At 38.5% G+C, this 16348-nt stretch overlaps 1 protein-coding gene and 1 long non-coding RNA gene across 2 annotated transcripts; both read right to left on the bottom strand.

Moving 5' to 3' along the window:
* Positions 1-367: 367 nt before the first annotated feature.
* On the bottom strand, positions 368-816 carry LOC139194414 (uncharacterized). The gene is made up of 2 exons (XR_011579209.1): positions 679-816; positions 368-562 (listed from the first exon to the last, which is right to left on the bottom strand). It is a non-coding gene; the product is annotated as an uncharacterized lncRNA (long non-coding RNA).
* A 1997-nt stretch (positions 817-2813) lies between these two features.
* Positions 2814-7394, bottom strand: LOC103448530 (uncharacterized). The gene is made up of 5 exons (XM_008387795.4): positions 5707-7394; positions 5081-5620; positions 4111-4566; positions 3681-4007; positions 2814-3273 (listed from the first exon to the last, which is right to left on the bottom strand). The coding sequence occupies exons 2-5, from the start codon at positions 5560-5562 to the stop codon at positions 2940-2942; spliced, it is 1599 nt and encodes a 532-aa protein (XP_008386017.2). The 5' UTR covers positions 5563-5620; positions 5707-7394; the 3' UTR covers positions 2814-2939.
* Positions 7395-16348: the final 8954 nt, after the last annotated feature.

Raw genomic sequence — 16348 nt, forward strand, 5'->3', positions numbered from 1 at the left:
TAGAAAATAATGGTGATCATCATACAACATTGTAGGATGAAAAGGAGAGTCAAATGAGAAGGAGAGCCAAAAAAGTAAAACGAGAATGTTCAAATGAGAAAGTAACAATCTTCAAAAAATTGTAAATCAATGTTTTTCTTAGCAAAGAGCTCTTACTGGACAATTACATTATCTTAGAAAACCGACTTTGAATTCAGTGAGGCCCAATCCAGTTTAAACCCGACCCAAAACCAAGTCATTGCTTCCAAGTATTACTGCAGCCTCTTAATTTCGGAGATTAGCAGTGCCAAGATACACAGGGTGCAAAAACAACAATCAATCATATACACGCTCATCTATGTCAACATAGACATGTCAAAAATTCACATGCCTCCAAGACCATTTACAAAATATGAAAAGTTCCGTTCCAAGAACTCCGATCTTCGATACTTTAAAGAAGGAACAATTTTACATGTCATTTTATGGGATAAACCACCTAAAGGTTTTAGCAGGCAATCCATCATCCTATAATCAGTTGGGATACAACGACCCCCTCCAATGAAGAGAAAGACAAATTTAAGCCCTGAAACCAAATAAATTTTAATCGGGATGATGAAATCAATATAACATCTGTGTAGAGAGAAGCGCATGCTAATTTCTACAATAGATAGAAGTAGGAGCAAAGCATAGAATGCAAACCTCAGCCGTGCATGCCAAATATCTCTGAAGTTAAGCGAGTTCGCGTGAGAGCAATCCCATGATGGGTGACCCACTGGGAAGTTCTCGTGTGAGTTCCCAGAAACAAAACCGTGATGGCATGGTCGAGGTCCAAAGCGGACAATATCATGCTACGGCGGAGTCGAGCTCATGATGTGGTGAGGGCCCGGGCCGGGATGTGACAATTTGGTATTAGAGCCAATCCTTGGCCGGAAGTGTGCAGACGATGACGTCGGGCCCCTAAAGGGGGTGGATTGTAAGATCCCACATCGCCCAAGGGAATGGATACTCTAAGCCTTATATGTATATTCTCATCTCTACCCAGCACGAGGCCTTTTGGGAGCTCACTGGCTTCGGGTTCCATCGGAACTCCGAAGTTAAGCGAGTTCGCGTGAGAGCAATCCCATGATGGGTGACCCACTGTGAAGTTCTCGTGTGAGTTCCCAGAAACAAAACCGTGATGGCGTGGTCGGGGTCCAAAGCGGACAATATCGTGCTACGGCGAAGTCGAGCCTGGGATGTGGTGGGGGCCCGAGCCGGGATGTGACAATTTGGTATCAGAGCCAATCCCTAGTCGGAAGTGTGTCTACGAGGATGTCGGGCCTCTAAGGGGGGTGGATTGTAAGATCCCACATCGCCCAAGGGAGTGGATCCTCTAAGCCTTATATGTATATTCTCATCTCTACCCAGCACGAGGCATTTTGGGAACTCACTGGCTTCGAGTTCCATCGAAACTCCGAAGTTAAGCGAGTTCACGTGAGAGCAATCCCATGATGGGTGACCCACTGGGAAGTTCTCGTGTGAGTTTCCAGAAACAAAACCGTGAGGGCGTGGTCGGGGTCCAAAGCGGATAATATCGTTCTACGGCTGAGTCGAGCCCAGAATGTGGTGGGGGCCCGGGTCGGGATGTGATACTTCTTCTCCCCCTTTCCTCCGCTACCATCCCGCAGCTTTTCTCTTTTCTTTTTTTTTCTTTGTTTTCCCAGCCACTCACGTGGCTTCCTTTTTCAACATTATATGATCAAGGTGCTTCCAAAAAATCATACGTCGTAAATATAATCGCGTTACAATTAATATTACGAAAATACGTAATTTTAAATAGTGAAATCAGGGGACAGGATTTCAAAAAAACCGTGAAGAAAGATGACATTGAGGGAGAAAACACAAGAGAAAATGCTAATTCGATAGAACTTCAAAATTAAAAATATATATAAAAAGGAGAGATATTGTGGAAGAAGATTACTGGACAAAATAACACATGAAGGAAAGATATTGTGAGGGAGAAATAAGAAAAGAGAATTGAAACAAGAGAAATGAACTTCCACAAACAAACAAAAAAGAAAAACACAAAAAAAAAAGAACAAGAACAAGAGAAATGAACGGTTTGGGGAAGAAGAAGAAAAATGAGATTTAAATTCCTAGAATTAATCCTATAATTAAGGATAAGATTAACATTAATCACAAATTTTAAAAAAAAACAGTAATTACTTAATTAGTCAATTTAAGGATAAATTTGGCAAGAGAATACAAATAGGGGTGTGATATCCACACACCCTTTTTTACTTCTCATCCACCCCTTATTGATTTCTATCATTTGATATTCTTCAATTAAACAAAATGGGAATATAACTAAGGCGTTTTAGCTAAAACAGTTTTTGAGATTTGCATAACACATTACTTTGATCCCTAAGATTTGAAATCAATAAAAGTGGTTCATGAGATTGTACACAATCAATCATTTTGGTCATTTAGTGCAAAATTATGTTAAATAAAGATCAAAATGATAAATCTACCCTCAATTAATAAACAATTGACCAAAATAATTTGACAAAAATTAAAGGTATTTTGATCATTCTATTCTTATTTAATGAGATTTTTCAAAAAATGACCAAAATGATTGATGGTGGACAAATTCAATAACCAATTCTATTGATTTCAAATCTCAGTGACTATTTTAGCTAAAACACCTATAACGAATAATGGCTCATAAAATTGGACTTATATCAAGTTTCCCCAAAATAAAATGATTCTAGGTGCAAGAATTGCAAACTAAATTGGAACAGAAAACTATATAGGGCTACATTATGAATAGAAAAATAAGATAAAAACACGCGGGGTGCAGAGAGACTAAAATGAAAAGTTAAATTAGTTTTTTTTTTTCGATATACAGCTTAAATCAGTCTTGATAATAACCTATTCCGTACAACAACAGAGACCGGTACAATAGCAATGAACTAATTTCTTCAAAGCTTGCTACGATATAGCCGTCGTTGGAGTGTGATGAACAAAGGAACTTTCGAGCCCGAGCCCAATGACAGACTCTCGTCAATCAAAAATGTCAGGTCATCATCATCGATTAGCTCCACCGGTCGGGTTGGTGATTTTGATCCATATGCTGTCGTTACTATGATCGTATATTCACTGGGATTTACCTCAAGAGAATTATACAGTTTCTGCACAAGTTCCTTGTATGTAATACTATCCGAAACCGTAATTCCTTTCGTTTTACCACCGATGTATATAGAATTGCTCCACTTCCCACCATAGTTAACCAAAAGTCTAAGTTCATTCATTTTCCTGAAAATACATGGAAAAGATTAGTTAGCAGTGAAAGTATATAAATTGATTAAATGAAGCAAAATTTAGACTAGCAGAAAAATCGATTGATTAAAATAAACCCTAGCCGTAGGTGGTTCCTCCTCCTCTCTTTTTTTGTTCTTGCTTCTTTTTTTGTTAGTCATTTTGCTGTAAATTAAAGAGTCCTTTGTGATGACTTAATATGAGCCTTACGCCGATGTAGTTTGTGTGGTTTCTGACAAATTCCGGCCTAATGGTGGACTATATTTAAGGGAAAACAAGGGACTTTCATTTGCATCATCGATCATGATCATCATCAGTCACCTTGAAAGATGGGGACGATGAGCAATAAACCAGAAGAAATATCCAACCATTTCAATTTGACAAAAGAGAGTGAAAAAGTTTACCTTCTAGTTCTAGAAGAAGATATTCGCGGTTTAGGAATATACATCTTCAAGCTCTTATCCAAACTTAGACTCTGTTCTATGAAAAATGCCAAGTGCTCATCATCGACTATCTGTACTGGTTGAGCAGGCGATTTTGATTCATCTGTAGTCTTCATTATAATCTCATACTCACATTGATCTATCCTGACGAGACGATACACTCTACGTAGAAGCTCCTCACAAGTAATGTCCTTTGACACCACTATTTCTTTCGCCTTACCACCAACGTATGCAGTACTAACCCACTCTCCATCGTAGTGAACCGAAATTCTAACTTTACTTATTTTCCTGAAAGTGAAATAAAACAATTAGGAAAAGAGCAATCGTGAAAAATTATAGACCTACGACTAATAAAAATATAACAAACAAAATCAATATAGAGGAAAATTACCTATCCCTTGTGTTACACTTGATACCGGTCGCGACTGTCGATGCATCCTTTCTTTCTGTAAAGTCCTCGAGACTCCTCTGTGAGTTGGATGTTTCCATGCATTCAAACATCTTCACAAGCTCATCCAAGCACCAAGTTGAAGAAGCAAAATCTGGTGAAAGAGTGACGAGGTAAATCTGTGATTCCTCAATTGCTTTTACAATTCCTGGGGAAATTGGTTGTCCTTTCTCAAGCCCTTTGTCATCTTTAAAGATGGTAAATTTTTCCCGATTCAGTGAAGCGTACGTATGACCCACAAAATTCAAGCGGGTGTCTTTGCCTCTAAAACACATAAACACATCATACTTCCGTTTGTGAGAAGAAAAAAGTGAAGAACAAGGTGCTGAGGTTTTAGTCGTAGGGTGCAAAAGCTTCCGTATTACATCAACAATTTCTTCAATGAGCTCTGATTCGTCCCTACAACAAAGGCAAACATGAAGTTTATTAGGGGTGGAAGGAAATGGCACAATTCTCCAATGGAAATGTCAAAAAAGAAAGGTTGTCAAATGCAACTTTGAAAGTGGCAATGTTAAAATTTTCTTTTGTTCAAACCCATATTGAATTAATATTTGTAGGACTACTCTTCAAAACTAATTGTCATGATTTATGATTGGTGCATTATTAGGATTCACAACAAAATATTTAAAAAAAATAATTTGATATCAGATTTTTCTCATTGTTTGGAGATCTCCACACACTTTTCCATCCTCTCTCTCACTCTCTCTTTTTTGTAACTTCTCCTACAATAACTTAGATCAGCGAGTGCATTTGTTTCCCATCATCACCACCGACTGCGGTTAGATGATTGTAATTTGATCTAGCTACTACCTAAATTTTGAATTTTTGCTTATCTAATGGCAGTGTAAATGCGGTGTTGCAAACATATATCATTTAGCAGCAGAAAAGAGTGAGTAAATATATATATACATACCGGCCCCTTGAAACCCACCCAGTGAGGTTTGCTACTTGGGTTAAAGCAGCTCTCCACCTTCGAACCTTGTCTGGGTCATCCTTATATGTTTCTTCGTGTCTAGCAAAGGCTTCAGCAAAACTCCCTGTTTGATATCGTACGTCAGAGGGATCGACATTATAGAAAATTGGTAGCACCGTTTTTCTTTTTCCATGGGATTTAAGAATCAGGTCAAGCTCCTCCAATGCCCATGGCGACGATGCAAAATTCTCTCCCAGAAAAGTAATTGCAGTCCTCGAATTCTGAATTGCAGCCTTGAGTTCTGGGCTAATATCTCTTGGAGCATCATCGTGGAAAGTTTTTACGCCGGCGTTCTCAAGCGCTTCATATAGATGACTTACAAAACCCTTTCTCGTGTCTTCTCCTCGAAAACTCAAAAATACATCATATTTCAACCTATCATCTGGAGGAGATGAATTCAAACCCAAAGTGCTTGATGCCATTGGAAATGTGGTTCTCACAACAGAACAAATGAGATTATTTTCACAAGCAATCTGCACTCTGCAGGAGACAGTACAACTTGTTAAAGTAAGCAATTTGATAATACAACCAGTAAAAAAAAAAAACCTAGTTTGCAAAATTCATACCATATAGGGAGCATAAACCATGAGCAGCACGCTCCCTGTGAGAGACCTTCCCTCTGCTTGAGGGTGATTCTCACTGTTTCGTGTGAGTGATTCCCAATCGTGTTCAAATTTGGTGCCGCCGATCCTAGCTGCGGCTGGGATCGGTGGGTGTTCCTTTTCTTCTCCCCTTCGCTGCTTTTTCCCCCTGCTTTTTGGATCGATCTAACCTCTTCTCATCTCACCGGTGTATCTCCTCCTCCTTCCTCTAATTCCCAACCTTTAGTCAAGTTCTGCCGCGATTTGTTGCGGTTTGTCGAGTCGGTGAGTACAGATCTGGTGCTTTCCAGTGGATCGGGTGTTTCTAACACCACCACCTTCTCTTTGCGGTCTGCCTTTGTTGGTAGTGTTGCTCGTGGATTTCCACGCGCTTCTTTCACTTTGCTGCAGGTTCTTTAGAATCTGTGCTCTGCTCGGACTGAAGATTGGAATTTTGGTTGTGGCTTGTAATTGGCTGTTGTGTGGATGCCTCTAACCCTCCTCTTAGAGCAGTTCCACCGTGGGCTATTGCCAGTTGGACTGGCTTTGGAACAGGGCCAGATTGCCCGAGCGAGATGCTCCAGCGTGTGCTGGCGATGCACCCCACACCGCCTTCGCCCCCACGCACTCGCGATCCCCCTCCTTCCACTCGCGCGCCCAGATCGCACGATTTGGGATTTGTTTTTGGGGGAAAGAGGAGAGAGAGAGAGAGAGAGAGAGAGAGAGAGAGTTTGGTTAGGGAGCGGGGAAGATCGGGACCGTTGATGGAGGCTGAGCTGGGAGGGATGGTGAAGATGGAGGAAGAGAGGCGGCGGTGGGGTGGTGATGCTGATGATCACTGTGTCTCTGTGTCTGTGTGTAAGGATTAAAGAAGAAAGAAACAAAGCATGAGTTTTGATGGGTTCTTGATGGATTTTAGAGAGAGAAAGAGAGGAGACAGAGAGAGAGAGTAATGAAAACCAGAGGCCACGCCTGCTGCTAGAAACGGAGAGAAAACACAGAGCACAAAACAAAGCAAAAAGATGAGAGAACAGAGAGAGAGAGGGGGAGAGTGAGTGAGTCCAACCCCTTTTTTCACACGGTCTTATAATATTTAATTAATTAATTTTTTAATAAAAAATAGTATAACGAAACTGATTAAAAATTTTATTTAAAACTACAAATAAAATTATTTTGTATTATTTAAAAAAATATTAATGAGGATGGTGACCACGACCATCCGATGCTTGGAAGCCATGTGCTATAAATTTGGAATTTGAAGGGAAAGCTGTGGTAGATAGGTTGTAGGGGTGAAGATGGCAGGGAAGGGAGGAAGGAGGAGGCGCTATGGTTTCTGTGGGTTGAGAGGTAGAAGAGGGTGAGATTGAGAGAGCTGAGAGCACAAGGAGATGGATCTTTTTTTTTTCTTTTTTTAATCTTTTTCAGAGTTAACTATTAAATTAGAGTTGGTAGTTGACAGGTGTCAAGCTCTAAGAAAGGCCACAATGATGTCACAAAGACTTTTGGGTGCAAAAAATTTCAACTCCATCAAAGCCGGCCTTCTTTTTTTTTCTGCAAATATCATCATGACCCTTTTATCTTTTCAGTAATATCATCATTATATTAAATACTTTTCTTTTCTTCACCATCTTCTCTCATCAACTTGTCCACTCTATTTACCCACATCTAGAATCAAAGTGATTCTAAACATGTCCAATTTTGAATGTCAAATTCTAATTCCTTGCGTGTATGATACCATGCCAAGTTCGAGTTAGTCAAAACATTTAGCCTATGTTTTGGGTGAGGAAATTCCAAGTTCCAAGAGATTGAGCGCATTTAAAACAAAATGTTAGATGAAGGGGTTAGAAAAGCCTTCTTCATGAGCATTGCAAAAGTATAGAAATGAACCAAATCGAGCCACATTCTCAGGATGTACAAATGAATCAAACCGAGCCAAAGCATTCACAACTCTATTTATTAAACGGACCTAACAGTGGCACACTCGCAGTTCATACAATTTGTTTGCCTATGCGAGTGACTTCAAAATTTTGGAGTAAGCAATCAAACCACATAGTTTCCAACTTTTTACACATGTGGCATGTGGCATGTGGCATGTGGTGTGGATTACAGATATACATCAAAATACAAGGCTCTGCTGACTTTAGTATGCAAGTGGGGGTCGTCTGATTTGGTAGGGTCAATTGGGCGCGTTTCGCCAAACCAGATTGGCGTGAGTTACGGAGCAGGTGGGTGTAAAATGTATTTGGCCTCGCAAGTTTCGCAGCAACATCCGTGCACGCTTGTCACACACCTAAGTCCCAGTAACCAAGACTAGATTGTAACACCACATTTTTAGGGGATTGGATCCTCTCCTGAGCTAATGGAGAGGATCCTCCTGATCAACTATTGTGGACCGTTGGATGAAAATCCAACGGTTACAAATAAAAAGATCTTTTTAAAGTTATAATAATTATAGCCGTTGGATTTTCATCCAACGAAAATCCAACGACCCGTAATTGTTGGTCAAAGGGATCTTCTCCATTAGCTCAGGAGAGGATCTAAATCCCATTTTTGGTGCGCTTTAGATCGCAAGTTTTCTAGGAGAAATTTTTAGTTGGAGTAGGAACACAAATGGTACATCACGTGTTGTTATGCAAGTGGTGGAAAATTTTAATTTTTAAGTTATTAACCTTTTGACACATATAATCCACAATTTCTATAGGAACGTGTGATATATCACCTCGTGTGACGATCATCCTGAAAAATCTCTCATTTTCTAGGAACGTTTAACTTTATCATTTCTAACTTCTTTTACATTTGAAGAAAACAATAATACTTTTGAGGGTGATTCTCACTGTTTCGTGTGAGTGATTCCCAATCGTGTTCAAATTTCGTGCCGCCGATCCTAGCTGCGGCTGGGATCGGTGGGTGTTCCTTTTCTTCTCCCCTTCGCTGCTTTTTCCCCTGCTTTTTGGATCGATCTAACCTCTTCTCATCCCACCGGTGTATCTCCTCCTCCTTCCTCTAATTCCCAACCTTTAGTCAAGTTTTGCCGCGATTTGTTGCGGTTTGTCGAGTCGGTAAGTACAGATCTGGTGCTTCCACTGGATCGGGTGTTTCTAACACCACCACCTTCTCTTTGCGGTCTGCCTTTGTTGGTAATGTTGCTCGTGGATTTCCACGCGCTTCTTTCACTTTGTTGCAGGTTCTTTAGAATCTGTGCTCTACTCGGACTGAATATTGGAATTTTGGTTGTGGCTTGTAATTGGCTGTTGTGTGGATGCCTCTAACCCTCCTCTTAGAGCAGTTCCACCATGGGCTATTGCCAGTTGGACTGGCTTTGGAACAGGGCCAGATAACCCGAGCGAGATGCTCCAGCGTGTGCTGGCGATGCACCGCCTTCGCCCCCACGCACTCGCGATCCCCCTCCTTCCACTCGCGCGCCCAGATCGAACGATTTGGGATTTGTTTTGGGGGGAAAGAGGAAAGAGAAAGAGAGAGAGAGAGAGAGAGAGAGAGAGAGAGAGAGAGTTTAGTTTGGGAGCGGGGAAGATCGGGACCGTTGATGGAGGCTGAGCTGGGAGGGATGGTGAAGATGGAGAAAGAGAGGCGGCGGTGGGGTGGTGATGCTGATGATCACTGTGTCTCTGTGTCTGTGTGTAAGGATTAAAGAAGAAAGAATCAAAGCATGAGTTTTGATGGGTTCTTGATGGATTTTAGAGAGAGAAAGAGAGGAGACAGAGAGAGAGAGTAATGAAAACCAGAGGCCACGCCTGCTGCTAGAAACAGAGAGAAAACACAGAGCACAAAACAAAGCAAAAAGATGAGAGAAGAGAGAGAGAGAGGGAGAGTGAGTGAGTCCATTCCCTTTTTTCACACGGTCTTATAATATTTAATTAATTAATTTTCTAATAAAAAATGGTAGAACGAACCCGATTAAAAATTCTATCCGAAATTACAAATAAAATTATTTTGTATTATTTTTAAGGTTAAAAGACTGTTTACTACTCTCATGTTTCATTGTTTTCAACATGTTTCATTGTTTTCAACATTTAGTACATCATTGTTTTTTCGTCACAGACTCATATCTAAAGTGTAAATTTTGGGACAGTTTCATATATTCGTTAGTTAAAATGTTAAGTCTCCCGTTAACTGTGACGTGGCGTCCATATGAACAATGACTAAGCGCCACGTGGGTCCACATGGATTTGTTTTTTAGGGGTTCAAAAAAACATTTTCCGACAACCATGTACCTACATCTTTTCCTGCCAAAAGTTTTTGAAAAAAAAATCATCGACTTTTTTTTTTTTTTTTCTTCTTCCTCGCGGGGACGATTGGGTTCCTGATTGTGTTTTTTTTGCTTTTTTACCTCCTCCTCCTCCTCCTCCTCCTCCTTCTTCTTCTTCTTCTTCTGGGTTTTGGAGGTTGGGTTTTCTTCTCTTCCTCCAAATCTGGGTTGTAGATTCGGTTTTTTTTTTCTTTCTTTTTTTCTTCTTCCTTCTTCCTCCAAATCTGGGTTGCAGATTCCGTTTTTTTTTCTTCTTCCTCCGAATCTGGGGAAGATGAAGGCTTTTTTTTTTCCTTCTTCTTCTTCCTTCTTCTTCTTCTTCTGGGTTGCAGATTCGGTTTTTTTTTTTCTTCTTCTTCCTCCTCTTTCTTCTTCTTCTTCTAGGTTGCAGATTCAGTTTTTTATTTTTTTCTTCCTCTTCCTTTTTCTTTTCCTTTTCTGGGTTTTTACTTTTTGTTCTTCTTCTGGGTTGGCGTTGGGGAGGTTGAGGGAGCGGACGACGGGGGAAGAGGAGGGAGGGAGAGGTTGGCGCTGTCGGACTCAAACATTGGAGGGTTCAGGTGTGTGTGGTGAGGTTAGTGTCGGAAATGGCGAAGCTTGATAAAATTGGGTGGTGGGTGTCTTGATAAAATTGGGGGATGAAATGGGTTCTGTTATGTGGGTATCAGGGAAAGGAAGGGTGTCGGTGGGTAGGGGTGGAGGCGATAGAGGAGTGGAGCCGTGGAGGGGGTGGAGGGTGGGGAAGACGAAAGGGAACTGGGAGGGTGGGATTTGGGGAAGACGAAGGGGTGGGTGATAGGAGGGTGGGAGGCTGGGCACAGGTGGGATTTGGGGAAGAAGGGGTTTTTTTTTTCTTTTAATTTTTAAATTATTTTAATTTATTAAATTATTTTATTTTATAAATACTTTATTTTTAATTTCCACGTGGATGACATGTAGTGCTCAGTCATTATCCACATGGGCGCCACATCATCACTTAACTGGAAACTTAACCGTTTGACTAAAGGATGTATGAGACTGTCCCAAAATTTACACTTTAGGTATGACTCTGGGATGAAAAAAAAATTATGTACTAAATGTTGAAAACCTCAAAACATGAGGGTAGTAAACAGTCTTTTGCCCTATTTAAAAAAAAAATACTAATATTTTATTGACTATTACCAGAGCTTTCAGTGTAGGAATAGAGATGCAAAAGACAGTTGCTATTCATTAAAATCAATTATTGTTCACTGAATGAATTAAATAATGAATAGTCCGGGAGGTCTTAGCAACGGTGAAACTGCTCTTAAGACCTCTATTTATAGATTTACCAAATAGATTAGAGGCTAAACCAAATCTACCACGACAAGCACATTCTATATTGTTTAATTAATAAATAACTAGTAGATGGTCATACACATTATGTTCATTTTATTTTGTTTTGTATTATATAAAGCGTTGATAATTTCAAAAAGTCTAAAAAATAATAATTATGAGACAATAATGTCGTAGTTTTTTTTTAGGAAACTGTTATTAGCATTTCAAAATCTCATTCTACATTCCTCATAAGTGTATTCTTCTTTCTAATTATAGAAATGAGATTTTTGGAGTGTTAATAACAATTTCTTTTTTTTTTTAACATGGACATTCTTCTATTTTTATTTTCAAGATCATATTCAAAAGAGATGTCAAATATGTCAAATATGATTAAAAGACATCCAGGTGTTCTTCAATGGATATGCCATATATAATGTGGCATGTGATTCATTTGACTCCTTACTTTCTACCTGCCTTTGTTTTACAACAAACAAAGAATGAGTCAAATATATTTAATTTAATTTTTTTAATGCATGGATCCTATTAACAACCAATAGAATAAAAATTAAAACTAATTTTGATTATTTTTTAGTAGTTAATGTAACTCTAGGGCTAAGCCCAATAAATAATAAAATAAAGGGTAAAAGACTGTTTACTACCCTCATGTTTCGTGGTTTTCAATATTTAGTACATCATGTTTTTTTCGTCTCAGAGTCATACCTAAAGTGTAAATTTTGGGACAGTCTCATACATCCGTTAGTCAAACTGTTAAGTTTTTCGTTAACTGTGACGTGGCGCACTGACTGGGCGCCACGTCTCATCCACGTTTTTATTTTTTATTTTTTATTTTTTTCTTTCTTTTCTTTTCTTCTTCTTCCTTCTTCTTCTTCTTCCTCCGACTGCAACTTTCTGTTTTTTTTTTTTTTTTTTTGCTTCTTCCTTTTCCTTCTTCCCTCCTTCCTCCTTCCTTTCCCTTTCTTCCCCTTCTTCCTTCTTCTTCCTTCTTCTTCCTTCTTCTTCCTCCGAAATCTGGGGAATGTTTTTTTTTTTTTTTTTTCTTTCTTCTTCTTCCTTCTTCTTCCTTCCCCTTCTTTCTTCTTCTTCCTTCTCCTTCTTCTTCTTCTTCCTCCAAAATCTGGAGAAGTTTGTTTTTTTTTTTTTTTCTTTCTTTCTTCTTCTTCCTCCTTCTTCTTCTTCTTCTTCCTCAAAAAAAAAAAAAAAAAAAAAAACACTTTTATCTTTTCTTCCTCTTCTTCTTCTTCTTCTTTCTCTTTCCTCCTTCCTTCTTCTTCCTTCGAATCTGTCCAGATTCAGTTTTTTTTTTTTTCTTCCTCCTTCTCCTTCTTCCTTCCCCTTCTTCGTTCTTCTTCTTCTTCCTCCGAATTTGGGGGAAGATGAAAGTGTTTTTTTTTTTTTTTGAGGAAGAAGAAGAAGAAGAAAAAAAGAAAAAAAAAAAAAAACTTCCCCAGATTTCGGAGGAAGAAGAAGAAGAAGAAGAAGAAGGAGAAGGAAGAAGAAGGAAGAAGGGGAAGGAAGAAGGAGGAAGAAGAAGAAAGAAAAAAAAAAAACATTCCCCAGATTTCAGAGGAAGAAGAAGGAAGAAGAATGAAGAAAGGGAAAGGAAGAAAGAAGGAAAAGGAAGAAGCAAAAAAAAAAAAAAACAAAAAAAAACAGAAAGTTGCAGTCGGAGGAAGAAGAAGGAAGAAGAAGAAAAGAAAAGAAAGAAAAAAGAAAAAAAGAAAAAACGTGGATGACACGTGGTGCCCAGTCAGTGCGCCACGTCACAGTTAACGAAAAACTTAACAGTTTGACTAACGGATGTATGAGACTGTCCCAAAATTTACACTTTAGGTATGACTCTGAGACGAAAAAAACTTGATGTACTAAATGTTGAAAACCACGAAACATGAGGGTAGTAAACAGTCTTTTACCCTAAAATAAATATTTAGCACATCTATTGAAAAAATAAAAGGATTTAACACTCGTATTCAATTTACTATTTTTGATATATTATATTTGATATCTCATTTGAATATGCTCTAAATGAGACATGATATGCTTTCATAGATGTGAAGGTGATATTAAAAAAAATAAAAAAAAGTTCATGAAATTACTAGATTATGTAAGAACGCATATTTTGGTTAGGTTTCTGTGAAGTTTAAAATTAGGGAACTTTAAAGAAAAACTTTCAGTACTATTCATTTTAACGAAAAATTATATTTTTACGCTAAAAAATTAATCTTGCTACTATTTATTTTACCCTTTATTTTGTTTAAAATTTAAAATTTTCAAATCATTTTTATTAATTTTCTTTTAAAATTAAGAAGTGGGTTCCTTTCCCACTGTCGTCAAAGCGAGTTGAAATCTTCTGCACCCAAAAGCCACTGTGGCTACCTTGTAGCCTCTCTCAGGATTTGACACCTGTCCGCTACTAACTTCACTTTTAAACACTGTTAACTCTCTGAACAAATTTAAAAAAAAGACAACAATAAGCGTAAAACCAGAAGCTCATCCGTCCCTGATCTCTCCCACCGAACGCCAAACGCCGACCACCACCAAAGCATCCCACAACCATCCCTCTCGGCCTCTTGATTGAGAATATCGCTGTATTCTTCCAGATCCCCGATACTACAAACCCACTTCAAGACCCGCCATATCCGTGAGGTCGGCGGCTACCAGTCGGCGTTACGAGAAATCGAAGCCCTCCGCCGCCATTGATGGGGCTTTTCCCAGTATATTCTTTCGCGCTTTAATCTTTGTACAATTACAAAACCATCACTTGGAAGAAGACGACTTTTGGTGTTGGGAGGATAATGAGGACGGTGGCGACGACCGTCCGATGATTGGAAGCCATGTGCTATAAATTTGGAATTTGAAAGGAAAGCTGTGGTAGATAGGTTGTAGGGGTGAAGATGGCAGGGAAGGGAGGAAGGAGGAGGCGCTATGGTTTCTGTGGGTTGAGAGGTAGAAGAGGGTGAGATTGAGAGAGCTGAGAGAGCAAATAGATGGATCTTTTTTTTTCTTTTTTTTTTTTATAATCTTTTTCAGAGTTAACGGTGTTAAACTAGAGTTAGTAGTTGACAGGTGTCAAACTCTAAGAAAGGCCACAGGGATGTCACAGAGGCTTTTGGGTGCAGAAAATTTCAACTCCGTCAAAGCCGGCCTTCTTTCTTCTTCTGCAAATATCATCATGACCCTTCTATCTTTTCAGCAATATCATCATTATATTAAATACTTTTCTTTTGTATGCAAGTGGGGGTCGTCTGATTTGGTAAGGTCAAGTGGGGGTCGTCTGATTGGCGTAAGTTACGGAGCAGGTGGGTGTAACATGTATTTGGCCTCGGAAGTTTCGCAGCAACATCCGCGCACCCTCGTCACACCTAAGTCCCAGTAACCAAGACTAGATTGTAACACCACATTTTTGGTGCGCTGGTCAAGCCGCCACGTGAACCAGTCACTTAACAGATAGTTTTCTAAGAGAAATTTTTAGTTGTGACAAAAACACGAATAGTACACCACGTGTTGTTATGCAAGTGATGAAAAATTTTAATTTTTAAATTATTAACCTTATAACACATATAACCCATCATTTCTATAAAGACACGTGATATACTACCTCGTGTGACAATCACACTAAAAAATCTCTCATTTTCTAGGAACATTTAACTTTTTCATTTCTAACTTCTTTTACATTTGAAGTAAACAATAATACTTTTGAAATTAAATTTTCAAGCACGACCTCTTAAAATTCAAACAATTTCACACTTGCAAGCTCTATCTCTATGGATTGTGGATGCTAGCTTTTTGAAAAATCAGCTGTTGTTATAGCCTTCAAAAAGTCGAAAATATAGTCTTAAGAAATTTATAAGTACTTATTAAAATAATAGAAATTTATAGTCTTAATAAATTTGCATATGCATATCTTAGCAGAAAAACTATATTTTTGTGATTGTTTTATTAGGAATGAAATTCTTAAAAATTAATTAGCAAAATTCTTTTTCTCTCTTCACGTTAAAATCAAATCTCTTATTCTTACTTTTGCAAAAACTGAGTTGAGATATTTATTGGGAGAAGCAAAAGTGAGTTCATGGTGAATTAGAATTATACAGCAACTTTGAGGCTTTTTATTTCTAGTTTGCACATTCCATATTGAAAATTGTGTGCAAAGAAAGTTGTGTATTGACATGCTTGTTTGTGAGGATAATCGATTCAAAACAATTCAAGCAAGAAGTGTGTAAGGCAAGACAAAAGTATTGGGTAGATTCCTGTTTAGGGTTTATCTTTTTTAGTCTTGTAATAGTACATCCTTAGTGGATTTCCAGAGATTTTTCCCATTTGGTTTTTTCTTCGTACCAGTGGGTACAAAAGTCCTTGTCATTTACTTTTGTTGCAAGATTTTATTAGTTTGGTTTAGGATTGAAATTAGCGTCCAATAAAAGAAACTGTAAAGGGTTTCATTGGTGTGAGTTATTAGCTTTCATTAAAGGGTTTCGTTGATACTATCTCCTGATATGAGTCTAACTCTGCCTAATTAGAGCTCAGCGTAGAAACTTTATGTCAATCTTCTTTATAACGTCAAATGCTAGCCCGGGATTTAGAGCTTTTGTAGGGTTGACATGTCCATATCCATAAGCAAATTCACTGGTGGAAATGTTGTTGCTACCATTTGTGATCCAGGTTGCATGCATAAAAGAGGGTTGCTAGCTAGTCACATTTTTTAGATTCAAACTGAACCGAACAAGCGATAGCTATCACAAGATCATACCAGTAGTCGCTATAGGCCAAAATCCAAAAGGATCAGTGCTTGACATTGTAACAAATTCAAGGACCAACGTTCATGGATTTTTTGTTCGGGATCAAAGCTTTAACTGGGCCAAAATCCGGGGACCAATGCTCCACTTTTCTTCAATTATAAGCCAAACATATATCAAAATACATACGAAATGCTTTCAATTTTTGTTATGAAAGAAATAAACTAATAAATATACTGAAATAACATGTCAAACAACAATGCCTTGTCAAGGAAAGGAAAGCAAACTGACATTAAGTATATGTATACTGCCA

Source organism: Malus domestica, chromosome 03, assembly GCF_042453785.1.
Source record: "Malus domestica chromosome 03, GDT2T_hap1".
Lineage (NCBI taxonomy): Eukaryota > Viridiplantae > Streptophyta > Magnoliopsida > Rosales > Rosaceae > Malus > Malus domestica.